This window comes from Ranitomeya variabilis, chromosome 1 (assembly GCF_051348905.1).
Source record: "Ranitomeya variabilis isolate aRanVar5 chromosome 1, aRanVar5.hap1, whole genome shotgun sequence".
Taxonomy (NCBI): domain Eukaryota; kingdom Metazoa; phylum Chordata; class Amphibia; order Anura; family Dendrobatidae; genus Ranitomeya; species Ranitomeya variabilis.
In genome coordinates, this window is record NC_135232.1 from 842,405,437 (window position 1) to 842,427,079 (window position 21,643).

The 21,643-nt window shown below is 44.7% G+C and overlaps 1 protein-coding gene across 3 annotated transcripts in view; it reads right to left on the reverse strand.

Moving 5' to 3' along the window:
• Positions 1 to 21,643, reverse strand: part of PPEF2 (protein phosphatase with EF-hand domain 2) — a 132,228-nt gene that overhangs the window by 5,264 nt on the left and 105,321 nt on the right. For all 3 annotated transcript variants that reach the window (XM_077276130.1, XM_077276144.1, XM_077276137.1), the window contains 5 exons: positions 19,982 to 20,167; positions 3,628 to 3,770; positions 3,436 to 3,542; positions 3,132 to 3,295; positions 579 to 666 (listed from right to left, as the gene is read on the reverse strand). In XM_077276130.1, coding sequence (XP_077132245.1) covers positions 579 to 666; positions 3,132 to 3,295; positions 3,436 to 3,542; positions 3,628 to 3,770; positions 19,982 to 20,167 — 688 coding nt within the window. The remainder of the gene's footprint in view (positions 1 to 578; positions 667 to 3,131; positions 3,296 to 3,435; positions 3,543 to 3,627; positions 3,771 to 19,981; positions 20,168 to 21,643) is intronic.

Below are 21,643 nucleotides of genomic sequence, written 5' to 3' on the forward strand. Positions count from 1 at the left end.
TCAGAGTTTTCTACCTAAACCATCAGAGGCGAAGGGGGATTTTCATTAGGGGTTCTGTTACCTTTGTCTCTGAGCCATTCCTTTGCTTTGGGCTGGGTTGGGGGCGCGCCATTGGCTTAATCTGCCTAGGGCACCAAAATACTTTGTCTCGGCCCTGGCCAAAAAAAAAAAAAAATGCAGTCAACCACGTTGTTTGTACCCATCTGGAAAAGAGGGTCAGACAGAGCACAAAGTCTATCCGTCTTCTTCATTAAAGTCAATGGCCTCGTTGGTGGATACACCTGATCCTGTTTTTCAGGGCTTCAAACGGTAGTTCCGAAGGAGCCACTGATGTGACTAAAACATGATGTGCACATAGCCTACTTAACCATCCTGCAGCAAGAGTACCCTGTTTATCTTCCAATATGAAGCATGAATACTCTAGTACTACTTTTTAGTCATATATTACATCCAGGTTTCTTCTGAATTTTTTTTACAGTAGAGATGTTAGAACAGCAGAGGTCTATCAGCACCACTACAAATAAGAAATATTAGCACAATGCATACCTGTCATTTACAGATGCAGCACTCATACTCACCTGAGCTGTCACTATCAATAATCCGAAATATTGTTTCCAGGTCTGATCTGTTTCTATAGAGAGCCTCCAGCAGACTGGAATGTAAATTCTGCCAATGATAAAGATGATATGCCATAAAGTTTGTGAGAATATACTTATAGAATATGGATAAGAAAGCTCATGGAAAAATAAAAAGCGGGACTCATTGCAACACACATACATTTTACCATACGCGGAATGGCATAAAAAAAAAAAAAAAAAAATCAATTCCTGAATTGTTGGTTTCTGTTCATTCTGTCTCTCAAAAATTGGAACAGAAAGCGATCAAAAAAAGTATGTGACAGACAATGGTACCAATAAAAATGTCTACTCCTCCCACAAAAAACAAGTCCTCACATGACTCTGTCGGATGAATTATGGAAAAATTATAGCTCTCAAAATATGGCAATGACAAGTTTTTGCAATAAAGTTTTTTTTAATGTGTGACAGCAACCAAACAGAAAAACCCAATATAAATCTTGTATCGCTGCAATAGTAATGACCCGAAGAATAAAGTCGCCAAATCACTTGTATACCGAACGAGAAACGGTGTAAAAAAACCCCAAAAAAAACAACTTCTTTATCTGCTGTTGATTTTTACGTTCTGTTCTTCGCAGTAAGGCTTCACATTTATCCTGTGCTCTTCCCTGAGCACTTACATCGCAGTTTCAGTGTAAATCTCTGAAATACATGATTCAGAAAGAACCCCCGGCAGAAGATTTCCTGTAACGAGGGAGGTGGGGACACTGTGGAAGCTGTCATGCCTATGAGTCAAGGATCTCCATCTTTTTAGGTGTGCATAAAAGCATGGTCAACCACAGTTTTGTGCACCTCTGAAAAGGAGACTGTTGAGCAGAGGCAATACGGAGTCCAGAATAACTGCTGTCTCATTATAGTAAATGTATCCCTCAAGGTTTCATCTGAATCACATTATTCTAATATTTAGATGGAAACCCTAACGTAAGTGCTCAGCGTAGAGTGCTGGTTAAATGTGATCCAAATTGTTATGTAAAATGTTCCCAACAAAAACTTCAATTCGATCCACAAAAAATGCAAGTCCCCACACAGTTCTGTCATCTAACGGAAATCTAGGGGCTTCAACGTTACTGGTAGCACAAAAGCTCTGGAAAAGCTAAATGGATCCTCGCCCCCCCCAAAAAAAAGAAATTCAGCAAATTCTGCACTCCCAAGTCCAAATGCCTCACCTCAGTTCTGAGCCCCAATGTGCCTAAACCACATTCAGAGCCCACCTCATTCAAAGGTGCGTGTCTCCAGAAGCACAAGCTGGGCACTACAACATACCGGACACTACAATGGCAGTTTGCAATTTTCATTCAGCAACATCCACTGCTGGTTGTTTCTGGAAAACACCCAACATGTGGTAAACATTGTTTATTAACTATTTTGTGTGACATACAGTGGGAAAAATTAGTATTTGATACACTGACAATTTTGCAAGTTTTCCCACCTACAAAGAATGGAGAGGTTTGTGATTTTTTTCATAAGTACACTTCAACTGTGAGAGACAGAATCTTGAAATCATGAAATAAGTATTTGATCACCTACGAACCAGCAAGAATTCTGGCTGTCACAGACCTGTTAGCTTTTCTTTAAGAAACCCTCCTATTCTGCACTTATTACCTGTATTAATTGCACCTGTTTGAACTCATTACCTGTAAAAAAAAACAGCTGTCCACACAATCACACTCTAGCCTCTCCACTGTGGCCAAGACCAAAGAGCTGTCGAAGGCCTCTCACACATCCGTGTCTCTGGTCCGTCTGGTGACAGTTTTCACATATACCGGAGACACTGTTACACGTAGACCCATTCAAATGAATGGATCTGTGCACGTCAGTGTGTTTTCATGGACCGTGTGTCAGTGTACCCCACACATAGACATGTTCGTTTTTTACCATAAGCACAGCCAGAAAAACATCCTCCACACTCCATATGACATGCATCGGCCGCCGGGAAAGAAGCGCTACAGTAAGCGCTGTTCCCCGGTGGCGGGTGCTGAAGACGGCTCTCATAATTCTCCCCTGCTCTGCCGGCGAGTCTGTGTCGGATGATGGGAGTGAGAGTCCCAAAAGCCCCCACCTGCTGTCATCGTTCAGACTTTAATATAACTCTCATCATTCTCCTTTGCTCGCGCCGATCGCCGGCAGAAAACCATCTCAGAATCACTGAGATCCGTTGAAGCGGTCCAGACTAATTACCTCATAAATTGACACTGGTAAAAATCGTAAAATTTAGCCTGGTCATTAAGGTGAAAACAGGCTTTTGAGGTGAAGAGGTTAACATACTGAAAGTCCACATAGACCAGGGTAATAACAAGGAAGAGTCCGAAGTACAATCACATTTGAACAGGAGACATCTTTTAAGTACTTCATCAAAGCCAGAATATAATGCTGCCATTACAGTTTGGCTTCAAACACAAAAAGACACTAACAGATAATGTACCACCCCCCATCTAACAAGCACCTTATATTGAAAGAATTCAACTAAACCACCAAACCCCAAAAAATATATTTTACCTCTCTTACAGATTGGCACACAGAAAGTTCATCAAACCATTCTTTGTATCTTAACAGTCCATCTGTCGAATTTCTCACAAGCTGTGGCCTAAGCATTCTCCACGGCAGGCGGAGATTAAGGATGGACTCTAGTGCAGTTGCCCAGTGATTTAGCGTAATATATCCTGTATAGGTAAACCCAATGTTATATGATTTAAGATACTTATCACAATATAGACTCTGACATGGAAACCTCAAGACTTGACTATGGACTTCTACATATCAGATAAAGATTTCTACTGTGAAGGTCAAGTAATACATTTACCAGACTTATTCTTGTCGTATCTGTTGAATTCCTGGATGAGATCTGACTTATGAGCAAATAGCTTCTCCCTTAAGGCCCTGAGTGCAGAAGCTTCTACTGTACTTACTCTGGAACACAAAATACGTATAAAGACTAAGAAACCTGGACCCCATATTGGCAAAGATTAATCACTATGTGTGCACAGAACAGTACCTTTGCCTTAAGGTAAGAGTGTTTGTAGATTTGCTTGCTTGGTACTGCACAAAATGAGGGACGAGATCAGGACCCAACCTTACATATGCCCCTTTATTACTGCCAATTTCATAATAATTTGAAGCTGAAAATATTGTCAGGACCTATGAAAATCAAATGCAAAAGAAAGCAGGTGAAATGTATTTCACAGTTATAACATTTTTCTCTCTGCAGCACACTTACAGGTGCTTCTCACAAAATTAGAATATCATCAACAAGTTTATTTCAGTTCTTCAATACAAAAAGCAAAAAGTGAAACTCATATATTATGTAGAGTCATTACAAACAGAGTGATCTATTTCAAGTGTTTATTTCTGTTAATGATTATGGCTTACAGCCAATGAAAACCCAAAAGTCATTATCTCAGTAAATTAGAATACTTTATAACACCAGCTTGAAAAATGATTTTAAAATCTGAAATGTTGGCCTACTGAAATGTATGTTCAGTAAATGCACTCAATTCTTGGTCCCGGCTCCTTTTGCATCAATTATTATTATTATTTATTTATTTATATAGCACCATTAATTCCATGGTGCTGTACATGAGAAAGGGGTTACATACAAAGTTATAGATATCGTTTACAGCAAACAAGTTTACAGTGATAGACTGGTACAGAGGGGAGAGGACCCTGTCCTTGCGGATTTACATTCTATGGGATAGTGGGGAAGAGGCCGAAGGTAGGGGGCGAGGCGGCGGAATGGTTATTGCAGGCTGTAGGCTTTCTTGAAGAGATGGGTTTTCAGGTTCCGTTTGAAGGATCCGAGGGTGGTGGATAGTCGGACGTGTTGAGGCATGGAATTCCAGAGGATGGGGGATATTCGGGAGAAATCTTGGAGGCGGTTGTGTGAGGAACGAATAAGTGTGGAGGAGAGTAGGAGGTCTTGGGAGGATCGGAGATTACGTGAGAGAAGGTATTGGGACATTAGTTCAGAGATATAGGGAGGGGACAGGTTGTGGATGGCTTTGTAGATCAGTGTTAGTAGTTTGAACTGGATCCGTTGGGGAATTGGGAGCCAGTGGAGGGATTTGCAGAGGGGAGAAGCAGGGGAGTAGTGAGGAGAGGTGGATTAGCCGGGCAGCAGAGTTGAGGACAGACTGGAGTGGTGCAAGAGAGTTAGCGGGGAGGCCACAGAGGAGGGTGTTGCAGTAGTCGAGGCGGGAGATGATGAGGGCATGCACAAGAGTCTTAGTAGATTGTGGGGTGAGGAAGGGACGGATTCTGGCAATATTTTTGAGTTGGAGGCGACAGGAGGTGGCAAGAGTTTGAACGTGCGGTTTGAAGGACAAGGCAGAGTCGAGAGTTACCCCGAGGCAGCGGATTTCAGGTGCGGGAGAGAGCGTGATGCTGTTTACCATAATAGAAAGATCAGGTAGGGGGGATACTTGAGATGGGGGAAAAATGATGAGTTCGGTTTTGTCTACATTGAGTTTTAGGAAGCGAGAGGTGAAGAAGGAGGATATGGCTGACAAACACTCTCGGATTCTGGACCGAAGAGAGGCGACATCTGAGCCAGAGAGGTAGATCTGAGTGTCGTCCGCATACAGGTGGTACTGGAAGCCATGGGACTTTATGAGTTGCCCTAGGCCAAGGGTATAGATGGAATAAAGTAGGGGCCCTAGGACAGAGCCTTGAGGGACTCCAACAGAGAGAGGGCGGGATGAGGAGGTGGTGTGGGAGTGGGAAAAGCTAAATGTGCGGTCGGAAAGGTATGAGGCAATCCAGGACAGGGCAAGGTCTTTGATGCCAAGGGAAGAAAGAATCTAGCAGTAGACAGTGATCGACTGTGTCGAAATTACTGCATCAATGCGGCGTGGCATGGAGGCTATGAGTCTGTGGCAGTGCTGAGGTGTTATGGAAGCCCAGGTTGCTTTGATAGCAGCATTCAGCTGGTCTGCATTGTTGGGTCTGGTGTCTCTCATCTTCCTCTTGACAATACCCCATAAATTCTCTAAGGGGTTAAGGTCAGGCAAGTTTTCTGGCCAATAAAGCACAGCGATACTGTTGTTTTTAAACCAGGTATTGGTACTTTTGGCAGTGTAGACAGAATGAAATTTCCATCTCCAAAAAAGCTTGTCGGCAGAGGGAAGCATGAAGTGCTCTAATATTTCCTGGTAGATGGCTATGCTGACTTTGGTCTTGATAAAACACAGTGGACCTACACCAGCAGATGACATGGCTCCCCAAACCATCACTGATTGTAGAAACTTCACACTAGACCTCAAGCAGCTTGGATTATGTGCCTCTCCACTCTTCCTCCAGACTCTGGGACCTTGATTTCCAAATGAAATGCAAAATTTATTTTAATCTGAAAACAACACCTTGGAACACTGAGCAACAGCTTCTTTAGGAATGACATTTTGTGGCTTACCTGCCTTGTGGAGTGTGTCAATGACTGCCTTCTGGACATCTGTCAAGTCAGCAGTCTTCTCCATGATTGTGGAGCCTACTGAAACAGACTAAGAGACCTTTTTAAACGCTTAGGAAGCCTTTGCATATGCTTTTTTGTTAATTATTCTAATTTACTGAGATAATGGCTTTTGGGTTTTCATTGGCTGTAACAGAATTGGATTAACAGAAATAAACACTTGAAATAGATCACTCTGTTTGTAATGACTCTATATTATACAGTGTGGGCCATTTATATGGATACACCTAAATAAAATGGGAATGGTTGGTGATATCAACTTCCTGTTTGTGGCACATTAGTATATGGGAGGGGGAAACTTTTCAAGATTGGTAGTGACCGTGGAGGCCATTTTGAAGTCGGCCATTTTGGATCCAACTTCATTTTTTTCAATGGGAAGAGGGTCATGTGACACATCAAACTTATTGAGAATTTCACAAGAAAAACAATGTTGTGCTTGGTTTTAATGTAACTTTATTCTTTCATTAGTTATTTATAAGTTTATGACCACTTATAAAATGTGTTCAAAGTGCTGCCCATTGTGTTGGATTGTCAATGCAACCCTCTTCTCCCACTCTTGACACACTGATAGCAACACCGCAGAAGAAATGCTAGCACAGGCTTCCAGTATCACTGGTTTCAGATGCTGCACATCTCATATCTTAACAGCATAGACAATTGCCTTCAGATGACCCCAAAGACAAAAGTCTAAGGGGGTCAGATCGGGAGACCTTGGTGGCCATTCAACTGGCCCATGACGACCAATCCACTTTCCAGGAAACTGTTCATGTAGGATTGCCCGGACCTGACACCCTTAATGTGGTGGTGCATCATCTTGGGTGTCAGGTCTGAGCAATCCTACATATACTCCCAGTATACCACTGTGCCACAAACAGGAAGTTGATATCACCAACCATTCTCATTTTATTTTGGTGTATCCATATAAATTGCCCACCCTGTATACGAGTTTCACTTTTTGCATTGCAGAACGGAAATAAATTATCTTTTTGATGATATTCTAATTTTGTGAGAAGCACCTGTACATGACTTTATGTTCTCTTCTACTGTGTTGTTTTAAATTATAGCCACCTACAAGCTTTAAAACTGTTATTTTAGGGCTTTGGAATTCTACGAACCTCTTTATATGAAGGAACTGTTTTCCAAAGTGGCTTACATCCAATGCAGGGAGCTATCAATTTCCAAAGGAATCAAACTGATACAATAATACCTGGTTTAATTAGTCCCTTTTTCGACTTCCATGGTCTTCTTTCCACAGTACTCTTGTACCCTCCCCACTCTCTTCCATGAATTCCATTCTAGTGAGGCTCTTTGATTGCGCCCACTTCCCTTCTTACTGGCCCACCTTACGGTCATAACCCTTATGGACAATACCTATCAACAACCCTCACATGATTACAAGTAAATCCATGTATCATCCTTCAACTATATATTGCTTGGCATCTGTTCTTTATTATTGTCTTGCGGTCACCTCTGAAAAATGGAATTGTCTTCAACTGGGACTGTGGGCCTTTGTGTTAATACATTTGAGCTTTTAATAATAATAATAATAATAATCTTTATATAGCGCCAACATATTCCGCAGCGCTTTACAGTTTAACAGTTTCAAACACAACAGTCATAGGTAACAACGTTAACAATACAGTAATAAAGCAAAATAAGACGACCCTGCTCGTGAGAGCTTACAATCTACAATGAGGTGGGGAGATACAAAGCACAGGTGTGTATTTACAATGATGTATTTACAATGATGGTCCAGCCATCTTCAGGGGGTGGGGGGGCAGATGGAGATAGTGAATGTGCTACACATGGAGCTCCCCCAAGCGCAGGGCAGTGGGGTACTCGGTACCGGGTCCCTCTGTCTCGGTTCTGGGGATGTCACGGTGGCCCGACCCGGTCCGTGGCCCTGCTAAGGGGCGCCCAATTAAAGGATGTAGTTTGTCAAGTGTTCGTGACGCCACCTGTGGTGTTCGGTCAGTGTGACTCGCGCTGCTTAGGGGTCCACTGGGGTGATGTTATAGCAGCTAGATGGTGTACCTTCCAACAGGTGAAGTATGTCCCTAGGGCTTCCCAGTAAAATGGATGGCGATGGTGTAGGTCGCAGTAAATAACGAGGACACAGGGTTGCAGTCTCTTTACCTTTTACTGTAGACTTCAGCGTCCACAATCCAGAGCACTGCTAACAGGGCTGGCTGAATCCGGCCGGTCCGAAGGCACATCCAGAGTTCCCTTTGCAGGTGGAAATCAGTAGCCTTCCTACTTGCGCCTGTGTGTTGTAGTACCTCCCTGCTGAGCACCATGGGATAGTCCTCACAACTGTCGTGTATGTTTCTGATATTCTCTTTCTACGTCCCCCAGATGATATGGATAGGACGACCCGTATGACGGGGTAGGCCTGGAGCTATTTTATAGGGACCCTAGAGACGCCCCTCTCCCACAATTTGCCTCCGTTGTCTTCATTAGGTTAAAGGTTGGGCAGCCAACTTGGAATTAACTGTCCTGCCGTAGTTTGAAGTAATGCGTAGAGCCTATTACTCCCTCGGTGTTCCGGCCACCGGCTATGCGCCTCAGAAGGATGTTGCCGATCTTAAGGCAGAACTCCTCCTGGTATTATCTCCTTGTGCTGTGATCTCGTTTCTCACTTCTCCACAATATACTCCGCTTCTTGTCCTTTCTTAGGATGCTGCCGCAATGAGGTGCAGGCGCAGCTCCGTAACGTTCTATCTCTCGCTAGTCTCTGCCAGGATCCCACCCCTGACAGGGACCTCTGTCTGCAGCTCAGATGTTCCTCCTTCTCTCCCTGTCTGCCTGACAGGTCTTTCCTGGGTCTCACCCAGTAGCGTTCTCTCTAACTTCCTATCCAACTCCCAGTTTTACCCGAGTGTGAGGAGTGGCCTAATACATAAAACCCTTTGCTCCCCCTGTTGGTTGGAGTGTGAAGTGTAGTGTGTGACTGTGATACCTGGTCAGGTGAACTCCTTTAGTACAATCAGACGTAACATCACTCCCCTTAGTGGCAGAGCGACATTACTGCAACGACCAGGACTCTGGGGCGCTGCACACACACACACAAACATAAAATGACTTTGATTAGGGAACATGATAGGCCGCTCTGAACAAATGTGTTTTGAGCGAGCGCCTAAAACTATGCAAGTTGTGGATGGTCCTAATATCTTGGGGTAGAGCATTCCAGAGGATTGGCGCAGCACGGGAGAAGTCTTGGAGTCGGGAGTGGGAGATACGGATTAGTGCAGAGGTTAGTCGAAAGTCGTTTGCAGAGCGCAGTGGTCGGCTAGGCCGATAGACAGAAATGAGGGAGGAGATGTAAGGGGGTGCCGCAATGTGGAGAGCTTTGTGGGTGAGAACAAGTACTTTGAATTGTATCCTGTAATGAATGGGCAGCCAGTGTAACGACTGGCGAAGAGCGGAGACGTCCGAGTAACGATTAGCCAGATGGACGACCCTAGCTGCCGCATTAAGGATAGACTGGAGAGGGGAAAGTCACGTGAGGGGGAGGCCAATTAATAGAGCATTGCAGTAGTCCAGGCGGGAGTGGATTAGGGCGACAGTGAGAGTTTTTGTTGTCTCCATGGTGAGAAAAGGGCGGATTCTAGAGATGTTCTTTAGGTGTAAGCGGCACGAGCGGGCAAGAGATTGTATGTGGGAGGTGAAGGAGAGATCCGAGTCAAACATAACACCCAGACAGCGTGCCTGCTGCCGGGGTGTTATTATGGTGCCACCCACGGAGAGGGAAATGTCAGATTTAGGGAGGTTAGTAGAAGGCGGGAGCAGACGAAGTTCAGTTTTGGAGAGGTTGAGTTTCAGATAGAGAGCGGACTGTTGTGAATTTGCTTTTTGCTCCCTCTAGTGGTTACTAGTTTTTTGACTCTGGTTTTTCTGTCATTCCTTTTATCCGCACCTAGGTCGTTAGTTAGGGGTGTTGCTATATAAGCTCCCTGGACCTTCAGTTCAATGCCTGGCAACGTAGTTATCAGAGCTAGTCTGCTGTGCTCTTGTCTACTGATCCTGGTTCCAGTTATATCAGCTAAGTCTGCCTTTTGCTTTTTGCTATTTGTTTTGGTTTTGTATTTTTGTCCAGCTTGTTCCAAATCTATTTCCTGACCTTTGCTGGAAGCTCTAGGGGGCTGGTGTTCTCCCCCCGGACCGTTAGACGGTTCGGGGGTTCTTGAATTTCCAGTGTGGATTTTGATAGGGTTTTTGTTGACCATATAAGTTACCTTTCTTTATTCTGCTATCAGTAAGCGGGCCTCACTGTGCTAAACCTGGTTCATTTCTGTGTTTGTCATTTCCTCTTACCTCACCGTCATTATTTGTGGGGGGCTTCTATCCAGCTTTGGGGTCCCCTTCTCTGGAGGCAAGAAAGGTCTTTGTTTTCCTCTACTAGGGGTAGCTAGATTCTCCGGCTGGCGCGTGTCATCTAGAATCAACGTAGGAATGATCCCCGGCTACTTCTAGTGTTGGCGTTAGGAGTAGATATATGGTCAACCCAGTTACCACTGCCCTATGAGCTGGATTTTTGTATTCTGCAGACTTCCACGTTCCTCTGAGACCCTCGCCATTGGGGTCATAACAGTTTGCCAGGCCAATATTAAATGTTTAATGCATTGCAGAAGAGGGATTATAAGAAAGAAGATTCTGAGTTTTTTTTTTCTCCTTCCCCTTTACCTCAGAGTGGCTATGCTTTCTGCAGACATGAATGTCCAGACCTTGATTACAAGTGTGGACCAGCTGGCTACTCGTGTGCAGGGCATACAAGACTATGTTATCAGAAATCCTAGGTCAGAACCTAAAATACCGATTCCTGAACTGTTTTCCGGAGACCGGTTTAAGTTTAGGAATTTCGTGAATAATTGTAAATTGTTTTTGTCCCTGAGACCCTGTTCATCAGGAGATTCTGCTCAGCAAGTAAAAATTGTTATTTCGTTCTTACGGGGCGACCCTCAGGATTGGGCTTTTTCGCTGGCGCCAGGAGATCCGGCATTGGCTGATCTTGATGCGTTTTTTCTGGCGCTCGGTTTACTTTATGAGCAACCCAATCTTGAGATTCAGGCAGAAAAGGCCTTGCTGTCTATGTCTCAGGGGCAGGACGAGGCTGAAGTGTATTGCCAAAAATTTCGGAAATGGTCCGTGCTGACACATTGGAACGAGTGTGCACTGGCCGCTAATTTTAGAAATGGCCTTTCTGAAGCCATTAAGAATGTTATGGTGGGTTTTCCCATTCCCACAGGTCTGAATGATACTATGGCACTAGCTATTCAAATTGACCGGCGGTTGCGGGAGCGCAAAACCGCAAATTCCCTCATGGTGTTGTCTGAACAGACACCTAATTCGGTGCAATGTGATAGAAAAACCGCAAATTCCCTCATGGTGTTGTCTGAACAGACACCTGATTTAATGCAATGTGATAGAATCCTGACTAGAAATGAGCGGAAAATTCATAGACGCCGGAATGGCTTGTGCTACTACTGTGGTGATTCTACACATGTTATCTCAGCATGCTCTAAACGTATAGCTAAGGTTGTTAGTCCTGTCACCGTTGGTAATTTGCAACCTAAATTTATTCTGTCTGTAACTTTGATTTGCTCACTGTCATCTTATCCTGTCATGGCGTTTGTAGATTCAGGTGCTGCCCTGAGTCTCATGGATCTCTCATTTGCTAAGCGCTGTGGATTTACTCTTGAACCATTAGAAAATCCTATTCCTCTTAGGGGTATTGATGCTACACCATTGGCAGCAAATAAACCGCAGTATTGGACTCAGGTTACCATGTGCATGACTCCTGAACACCGCGAGGTGATACGTTTCCTGGTTTTACATAAAATGCATGATTTGGTCGTTTTAGGGCTGCCATGGTTACAGACCCATAATCCAGTCCTGGACTGGAAGGCTATGTCAGTCTCAAGTTGGGGCTGTCGTGGTATTCATGAGGATTCCCTGCCTGTGTCTATTGCTTCTTCTACGCCTTCGGAAGTTCCGGAGTATTTGTCTGATTATCAGGATGTCTTCAGTGAGTCTGAGTCCAGTGCACTGCCTCCTCATAGGGACTGTGACTGTGCTATAGATTTGATCCCAGGCAGTAAATTTCCTAAGGGAAGACTGTTTAATCTGTCGGTACCTGAACATACCGCTATGCGTTCATATATCAAGGAGTCTCTGGAAAAAGGACATATTCGTCCGTCTTCTTCCCCTCTTGGTGCGGGATTCTTTTTTGTGGCAAAAAAGGACGGATCTTTGAGACCTTGTATTGATTATCGGCTTTTAAATAAGATCACTGTCAAATTTCAGTATCCTTTACCGCTGTTGTCTGACTTGTTTGCCCGGATTAAGGGTGCCAAGTGGTTCACCAAGATAGACCTTCGTGGTGCGTACAACCTTGTGCGCATTAAGCAAGGTGATGAATGGAAAACCGCATTCAATACGCCCGAAGGTCATTTTGAGTACTTGGTGATGCCTTTTGGGCTCTCCAATGCGCCTTCAGTTTTTCAGTCCTTTATGCATGACATTTTCCGGAAGTATCTGGATAAATTTTTGATTGTTTATCTGGATGATATTTTGTTTTTTTCTGATAATTGGGATTCGCATGTGGAGCAGGTCAGGTTGGTCTTTAAAATTTTGCGTGAAAATTCTTTGTTTGTCAAGGGCTCAAAGTGTCTCTTTGGTGTACAGAAGGTTCCCTTTTTGGGGTTCATTTTTTCCCCTTCTGCTGTGGAGATGGACCCAGTCAAGGTCCGAGCTATTCTTGATTGGACTCAGCCCTCGTCAGTTAAGAGTCTTCAGAAGTTCTTGGGCTTCGCTAACTTCTACCGTCGTTTTATCGCTAATTTTTCTAGCATTGTGAAACCTTTGACGGATATGACCAAGAAGGGCTCCGATGTAGCTAACTGGGCTCCTGCTGCCGTGGAGGCTTTCCAGGAGTTGAAACGCCGGTTTACTTCGGCGCCTGTTTTGTGCCAGCCTGACGTCTCACTTCCCTTTCAGGTTGAGGTGGATGCTTCGGAGATTGGGGCAGGGGCCGTTTTGTCGCAGAGAGGCCCTGGTTGCTCTGTTATGAAACCTTGTGCCTTTTTCTCTAGGAAGTTTTCGCCTGCCGAGCGAAATTATGATGTGGGCAATCGGGAGTTGTTGGCCATGAAATGGGCATTTGAGGAGTGGCGTCATTGGCTCGAGGGTGCTAAGCATCGTGTGGTGGTCTTGACTGATCACAAAAATCTGATGTATCTCGAGTCTGCTAAACGCCTTAATCCGAGACAGGCCCGCTGGTCATTGTTTTTCTCCCGCTTTGATTTTGTTGTCTCGTATTTACCAGGTTCAAAGAATGTGAAGGCCGATGCTCTTTCTAGGAGCTTTGTGCCTGATGCTCCTGGAGTCGCTGATCCTGTTGGTATTCTTAAAGATGGAGTTATCTTGTCAGCTATTTCTCCGGATCTGCGACGTGTGTTGCAGAGATTTCAGGCTGATAGGCCTGAGTCTTGTCCACCTGACAGACTGTTTGTCCCGGATAAGTGGACCAGCAGAGTCATTTCCGAGGTTCATTCCTCGGTGTTGGCAGGTCACCCGGGAATTTTTGGCACCAGAGATCTGGTGGCCAGGTCCTTTTGGTGGCCTTCCTTGTCAAGGGATGTGCGGTCATTTGTGCAGTCCTGTGGGACTTGTGCTCGAGCTAAGCCTTGCTGTTCTCGTGCCAGCGGTTTGCTCTTGCCCTTGCCTGTCCCGAAGAGACCTTGGACACATATCTCCATGGATTTCATTTCTGATCTTCCGCTATCTCAGGGCATGTCCGTTATCTGGGTGATATGTGATCGCTTCTCCAAGATGGTCCATTTGGTTCCTTTGCCTAAGCTGCCTTCCTCTTCCGATCTGGTTCCTGTGTTTTTCCAGAACGTGGTTCGTTTGCACGGCATCCCTGAGAATATTGTGTCAGACAGAGGATCCCAGTTCGTTTCCAGGTTCTGGCGATCCTTTTGTAGTAGGATGGGCATTGATTTGTCGTTTTCGTCTGCTTTCCATCCTCAGACTAATGGACAGACGGAGCGAACCAATCAGACTTTGGAGGCTTATTTGAGGTGTTTTGTCTCTGCTGATCAGGACGATTGGGTGACATTCTTGCCGTTGGCTGAGTTTGCCCTTAATAATCGGGCTAGTTCCGCCACCTTGGTTTCGCCTTTTTTCTGCAACTCTGGTTTCCATCCTCGCTTTTCTTCGGGTCATGTGGAGCCTTCTGACTGTCCTGGGGTGGATTCTGTGGTGGATAGGTTGCAGCAGATCTGGAATCATGTGGTGGACAACTTGAAGTTGTCACAGGAGAAGGCTCAGCGCTTTGCCAACCGCCGCCGCGGTGTAGGTCCCCGACTACGCGTTGGGGATTTGGTGTGGCTTTCTTCCCGCTTTGTTCCTATGAAGGTCTCCTCTCCCAAATTTAAACCTCGTTTTATTGGGCCTTACAAGATATTGGAAATCCTTAATCCTGTATCTTTTCGTCTGGATCTTCCTGTGTCGTTTGCTATTCACAATGTATTTCATAGGTCCTTGTTGCGGCGGTACATTGTGCCTGTAGTTCCTTCTGCTGAGCCTCCTGCTCCGGTGTTGGTTGAGGGCGAGTTGGAGTACGTGGTGGAGAAGATCTTGGATTCTCGCCTCTCCAGGCGGAGGCTTCAGTACCTGGTCAAGTGGAAGGGCTATGGTCAGGAGGATAATTCCTGGGTGGTCGCCTCTGATGTTCATGCGGCCGATTTAGTTCGTGCCTTTCATGCCGCTCATCCTGATCGCCCTGGTGGTCGTGGTGAGGGTTCGGTGACCCCTCACTAAGGGGGGGGTACTGTTGTGAATTTGCTTTTTGCTCCCTCTAGTGGTTACTAGTTTTTTGACTCTGGTTTTTCTGTCATTCCTTTTATCCGCACCTGGGTCGTTAGTTAGGGGTGTTGCTATATAAGCTCCCTGGACCTTCAGTTCAATGCCTGGCAACGTAGTTATCAGAGCTAGTCTGCTGTGCTCTTGTCTACTGATCCTGGTTCCAGTTATATCAGCTAAGTCTGCCTTTTGCTTTTTGCTATTTGTTTTGGTTTTGTATTTTTGTCCAGCTTGTTCCAAATCTATTTCCTGACCTTTGCTGGAAGCTCTAGGGGGCTGGTGTTCTCCCCCCGGACCGTTAGACGGTTCGGGGGTTCTTGAATTTCCAGTGTGGATTTTGATAGGGTTTTTGTTGACCATATAAGTTACCTTTCTTTATTCTGCTATCAGTAAGCGGGCCTCACTGTGCTAAACCTGGTTCATTTCTGTGTTTGTCATTTCCTCTTACCTCACCGTCATTATTTGTGGGGGGCTTCTATCCAGCTTTGGGGTCCCCTTCTCTGGAGGCAAGAAAGGTCTTTGTTTTCCTCTGCTAGGGGTAGCTAGATTCTCCGGCTGGCGCGTGTCATCTAGAATCAACGTAGGAATGATCCCCGGCTACTTCTAGTGTTGGCGTTAGGAGTAGATATATGGTCAACCCAGTTACCACTGCCCTATGAGCTGGATTTTTGTATTCTGCAGACTTCCACGTTCCTCTGAGACCCTCGCCATTGGGGTCATAACACGGACATGATGTTGGAGACTGCAGACAGACAGTCAGTGGCGTTCTGTAGTACAGCGGGGGTAAGGTCAGGGGATGACGTGTATAGTTGTGTGTCATCAGCGTAAAGATGGTACTGAAAGCCAAATCTGCTGATGGTCTGTCCAATTGGGGCTGTGTAGAGGGAGAAGAGAAGGGGGCCAAGGACTGAGCCCTGAGGTACCCCAACAGTGAGAGGAAGAGGAGATGAAGTGGAGCCAGAGAACAGAACACTGAAGGAGCGTTCAGAAAGGTAGGAGGAGAACCAGGAGAGAGCAGTGTCCTTAATGCCTAGTGACTGGAGCCAAGAGAGTAGGAGAGGGTGGTCAACAGTGTCGAAAGCTGCAGAGAGGTCAAGGAGAATGAGCAGAGAGTGGTCACCATTACATTTTGCTGTCAGAAGGTCATTGGTCACCTTGATGAGTGCAGTTTCTGTCGAATGTAGGGTGCGGAAACCGGACTGTGAAGGGTCTAGGATGGAATGAGTGGAGAGGTAACGGGTAAGGCGGGAGTAGATCAGGGGCTCCAGGAGTTTTGAGATGAAGGGGAGATTGGAGACCGGTCTGTAGTTGTTTGTGCATCATGGGTCAAGGGTGGGTTTTTTTAGTAATGGAGTAATGATAGAGTGTTTGAAGGAGGAGGGGGAAATGCCAGAGGAGAGGGAGAGATTAAAAATTGTAGTTAGGTGAGTTGTGACGACTGGAGAGAGAGACTGGAGGAGGTGTGAGGGAATGGGGTCGGTGGTGCATGTAGTCGGACGAGAAGAAGAGAGGAGCTTGGAGACTTCTTCTTCTGTGATGGGATCGAATGTGGAGAGTGAGCCAGGGGAGATGCAGGGAGGGATGGGAGTCATTGCACTTGGTGTCTGGGAGCGGATTTCCTGACGGATATTGTCTATTTTCTCTATAAAGTGGGAGGCCAGGTCATCAGCACAAATGTCTGTGATAGGGTCTTCTGCTTTTGGCCTGAGGAGGGAGTGAAAGGTGTTAAAAAGTTTCTTGGGGTTGTTGGATAGTGAGGAGATCAGGGTGGTGTAGTAGGTCTGTTTGGCGAGGTGAAGGGCAGAGTTATAGGTTCTTAACATAAATTTGAAGTGGATGAAGTCTTCTGGTCTGCGAGTTTTCCTCTATAAACGTTCAGCACACCTAGAGCATCGCTGGAGAAATCGGGTTTGCGAAGTGAGTCAGGGCTGTTTCACTCTGTGTTTGGAGGTTCTGAGGGTGAGGGGAGCTACTTGGTCTAGGATGCTTCTAAGAGTGGCATTGTAGTGATGTACAGCCAGATCAGGACAGGAAAAAGAAGAGATTGGGGACAAAGATGAGTGTAAGGAGTCTGAAAGTGTATGAGGGTTAATGGCTTGTAGATTTCTGAATGTGTGATAGGTAGGAGAGTGCTGGGGTGGGCGAGGAATTGTCAGTGTGAAGGAGAGAATATTGTGGTCAGAGAGAGGAAGCGGTGAGTTATCTAGGTAGGAGATTGAATAGAGCCGGACAAAGACCAGGTCCAGGGTGTTACCGTCTTTGTGTGTCTCAGAGGTTGAGAGCTGTGAGAGGCCTAGAGAAGTGGTTAGTGATAGAAGCTGGGATGCAGATGTGGAAGTGGGGCTGTTAATGGGAATGTTGAAGTCTCCCAGGATAAGGGTTGGTAGTTCTGAGGACATGCAGTGCGGCAGTCAGGCTGAGAAGTGATCCACTACCGCTACTCTGAGGGAGAGGGGACGGAAGAGCCTGATGGTGTGGACCTCAAAAGAAGGGAATGAGAGTGATGGAACTGGGGGTATAACCTGGAACGTGCATTGTGGGGACAAGAGTATGCCGTCTCCACCACCAGGTCTGTTTGTGGGTCTTGAGGAATGGGAGAATTGAAGGCCACCATGGGAAATGGCAGCAGGGGAGACAGTGTCAGAGTCCTGGATCCAGGTTTCAGTGAGGGCCAACAGATTGAGAGTTGTTCAGATAGTAGTTGTGCAGGAAAGAAAGCTTGTTACATACAGACTGTGGATTCCAAAGGGCACAATTGAAAGGGAGAGGTGATGGAGTGCAAGTAATATTAATAAGGTTAGTATGGTTTTGAAATGAGGTAGGGTAGCGGTTGAGGTTGGGGGATGGGGGACCGGGGTTTGGGGAGATGTCCCCTGAAATCAGAAGGAGTAAGAAGATAAAAAGCAAGTAGTTTTTGGAAGTGTATGAAGTTTTTTTGTGCAGTGTGTTTGGGTAAGATGGGCTGAGGTTTTTCAGGAAGGTGAGAAGTGTATGGGAGCTGTAAATGGGAGAGGGAAGGAGAGAGGAGCTGATGTATATGAGTCGTGATGGAGGGGGTATTGGGCGGTGAATGTGGATTGCAAGGGAGCATAGAAGGATAGGAATAAAGCACATGGATAGAAGGGGGAGCAGAGTGTGGGTTACCTGACTCCTGCCCTGACTAACTGCCATGGAATAACTGCTGTATCACGATGCTTATCTTTGTGATGCTTTGCTTCGGGATGCTTGCGTGCACCCCCACATGCGTGCACCCCTAAGGATGGTTCTACATTTATAGTTCAATGCTGGGTCAGAAGAGATGGATTGTGGGACCAGGGTGGGGATAATTTGGCAGCTGGGGCCAGCACACCAGGGGGTGGTTAAATGACAAAACACATTGTGGCTGGCAACATGCTATAACACCTTCACCTGATAGTATCTAGAGTGGCCACAGTCATGGATATACATCAAACAGTGGGTAAATACTACAATGCAACCAATGAATTATACCAAACATTAAGCAGGCACATTAAAATATGTTGCTAGATGGTAGAGTGGCAGATGACATACAGCAAGCAGAGGTGGGAAGTTATACCATTAGAGTCTATTGCAGCAGATGAGACAGCAAACAGAGGTGGGAAGTTATACCATTAGAGTCTATTGCAGCAGATGAGACAGCAAGCAGAGGTGGGATGTTATACCATTAGAGTCTATTGCAGCAGATGCTGATTATATCTTTTTGTCTTTTGATACTGCTCTATAACACAATACAAAAACTTTGCATTGAGAAAAATGTATAGACTTCACAATACTTTATGGCAAATTATTTTACATTTTAACCTATTACTTGTGCTGCTGATGGCTAGATCTTCAATAGGACATGTTCTTAGCATACCATGTTTGCTAGCATTGTTGTTAGGTAAAGCTAATGTCAAACTCATGCTCTCCAAAGACCACTAGGTTGGGGTTTATGTTGGAATGCCTAACAAACAGGATTCTGATGGGAACCCCAATAGTGCTCAGTGGAGACTGTATGAGTGTGAACTTAGTCTAATATGCTTTCTCCCACTGTAACAGCCAATATAGCATCAGTCAAATTAAATCTCCAATGGTATGGTAATACAGGTCTTAGCCAGACCTAGAAGAGATTGGTAAATGACAAGAGCATTTATCATTTCATGTCTTCTTGCAGTTTGAAATATAATTATTAGTAACAGAAATGGGTGGACCGATTTGTGAGATTGTGATCCATCTGCTAGGTTAGTAGTCTCTGGCTGTTGGATGGGAGGGCTGTGAATCTCTTACCTTCCAGGATCTCCGGTCCGGCTTTTGATGTGATGGTCATCATAGCTGCATGACCCAAGCCCTGGCTAATCAAAAAAAGGTAAGAGAATTGCAAACCTCAGATAAATTTATGGGGGCACCCCTGAGCATGAAGCAATGGGATCCAACCCTGACCTCAGAATAACGTATAAGTACAAAAACAAGAAAAAGCTGAGGCCATATACAATGGGGATCACCAAACAGCAAAGATTCATGCAAAAGCAACACAACTTTATTAAGGTGAAAACACAGGACAAAAAACATTTAAAAACATCAAAAAACATATGCTGTCCATATAGGAGTGTGAGACACAGGTTTATACACAAATTTTTTCCCCTTTCCACTTTTGTACAGGCATTTGCCTTATTATAGGTATTGCTCTAATTGCTTTTAGATGTTTTTAAATGTTTTTTGTCCTGTGTTTTCACCTTAATAAAGTTGTGTTGCTTTTGCATGAATCTTTGCTGTTTGGTGATCCCCATTGTATATGGCCTCTGCTTTTTCTTGTTTTTGTTTTTTTAGAATTGCAAACCTCCAGTCCAGTGGCCAGAGACTACTAACCTGGCTAATTGACTGGCATCCCGTGAATCGATATACCTATCTCTAATTAGTAATGATTTGCTTGCATTATGTTAATTAAATTAAATGTTGATATTTAACATTCAGTTGATTTTACAGATTTACTTTAACAAGTTTAAAAAGCAACTGCAGGTTTGTATACCTTTCCATTATGGCAAAACTCATATCCTTCTTGCTTACACTCATGAGATCTGATTAACATTTTCAGCCCATGTTCTCGAAGGATTTTTTCTGTGACATCTGGACCAAAGTAACAACCACCACCGCGAACATTGTTCGACTTACACCCTTCTTGAGGCATGGGGTCACTCCAAAGAATATCAACAATCTGTGGAAAATAGAGATTGAAAAAACTAGTTATGTATTTGTATTGCTTTAAGAAATGGTTTACACAGAGGTACATTGCAAAAATATTAAGTGCAGAAATAAATAATAAAATAGTTATCTGACTGTGTGGTCTGGACAACCCCCTGTAATAGCAGCCTGGCAGTGTAGTCTGAACGATAATCTAGCTATTTAATCTGGACCTTCATCTATAGCAGCAGTTCATCTACACCTCCTCCCATAACATCAATATGGTTCGGTAGTCTGGGTCGTTTCCTATAAGAGCAGGCTGGTTGAGTCTCTATGACATCAATATTTTATGAACCACCCCTGTGAGTTTCTTTCATTTGGTTTGGTGTCATTATTGTGTATACAGTTAGGTCCATATATATTTGGACAGAGACAACATTTTTCTCATTTTGGTTATAGACATTACCACAATTTAATTTTAAACAAAACAATCCAGATGCAGTTGAAGTTCAGACTTTCAGCTTTCATTTGAAGGTATCCATATTAAAATTGGATGAAGAGTTTAGGAGTTTCAGCTCCTTAATCTGTGCCACCCTGTTTTTTAAAGGGACCAAAAGTAATTGGACAATTGACTCCAAGGCTATTTCATGGACAGGTGTGGGCAATCCCTTCATTATGTCATTCTCAACTAAGCAGATAAAAGGCCTGGAGTTGATTTGAGGTGTGGTGCTTGCATTTGGAAGGTTTTCCTATGAAGTAAACATGCGGTCAAAAGTGCTCTCCATGAAGATGAAACAAGCCATTCTTAAGCTGTGAAAACAGAGAAAAAACCCATCCGAGAAATTGCTACAATATTAGGAGTGGCAAAATGTACAGTTTGGTACATCCTGAGAAAGAAAGAAAGCACTGGTGATCTCATCAATGCAAAAAGACCTGGGCGCCCACGGAAAACAACAGTGGTGGATGATCGCAGAATAATCTCCATGGTGAAGAGAAACCCCTTCACAACAGCCAACCAAGTGACCAACACTCTCCCGGAGGTCGGCGTATCAATATCCAAATCTATCATAAAGAGAAGATTGCATGAAAGTAAATACAGAGGGTTCACTGCACGGTGCAAGCCACTCATAAGTGTCAAGAATAAAAAGGCTAGACTGGACTTTGCTAAAAAACATCTAAAAAAGCCAGCACAGTTCTGGAAGAACATTCTTTGGACAGATGAAACCAAGATCAACCTCTACCAGAATGATGGAAAGAGAAAAGTATGGCGAAGGCTTGGTACAGCTCATGATCCAAAGCATACCACATCATCTGTAAAACACGGCGGAGGCAGTGTGATGGCTTGGGCATGCATGGCTGCCAGTGGCACTGGGTCACTAGTGTTTATTGATGATGTGACACAGGACAGAAGCAGCCAAATGAATTCTGAGGTATTCAGAGCCATACTGTGTGCTCAGATCCAGCCAAATGCAGCAAAACTGATTGGTCGTCGTTTCATACTACAGATGGA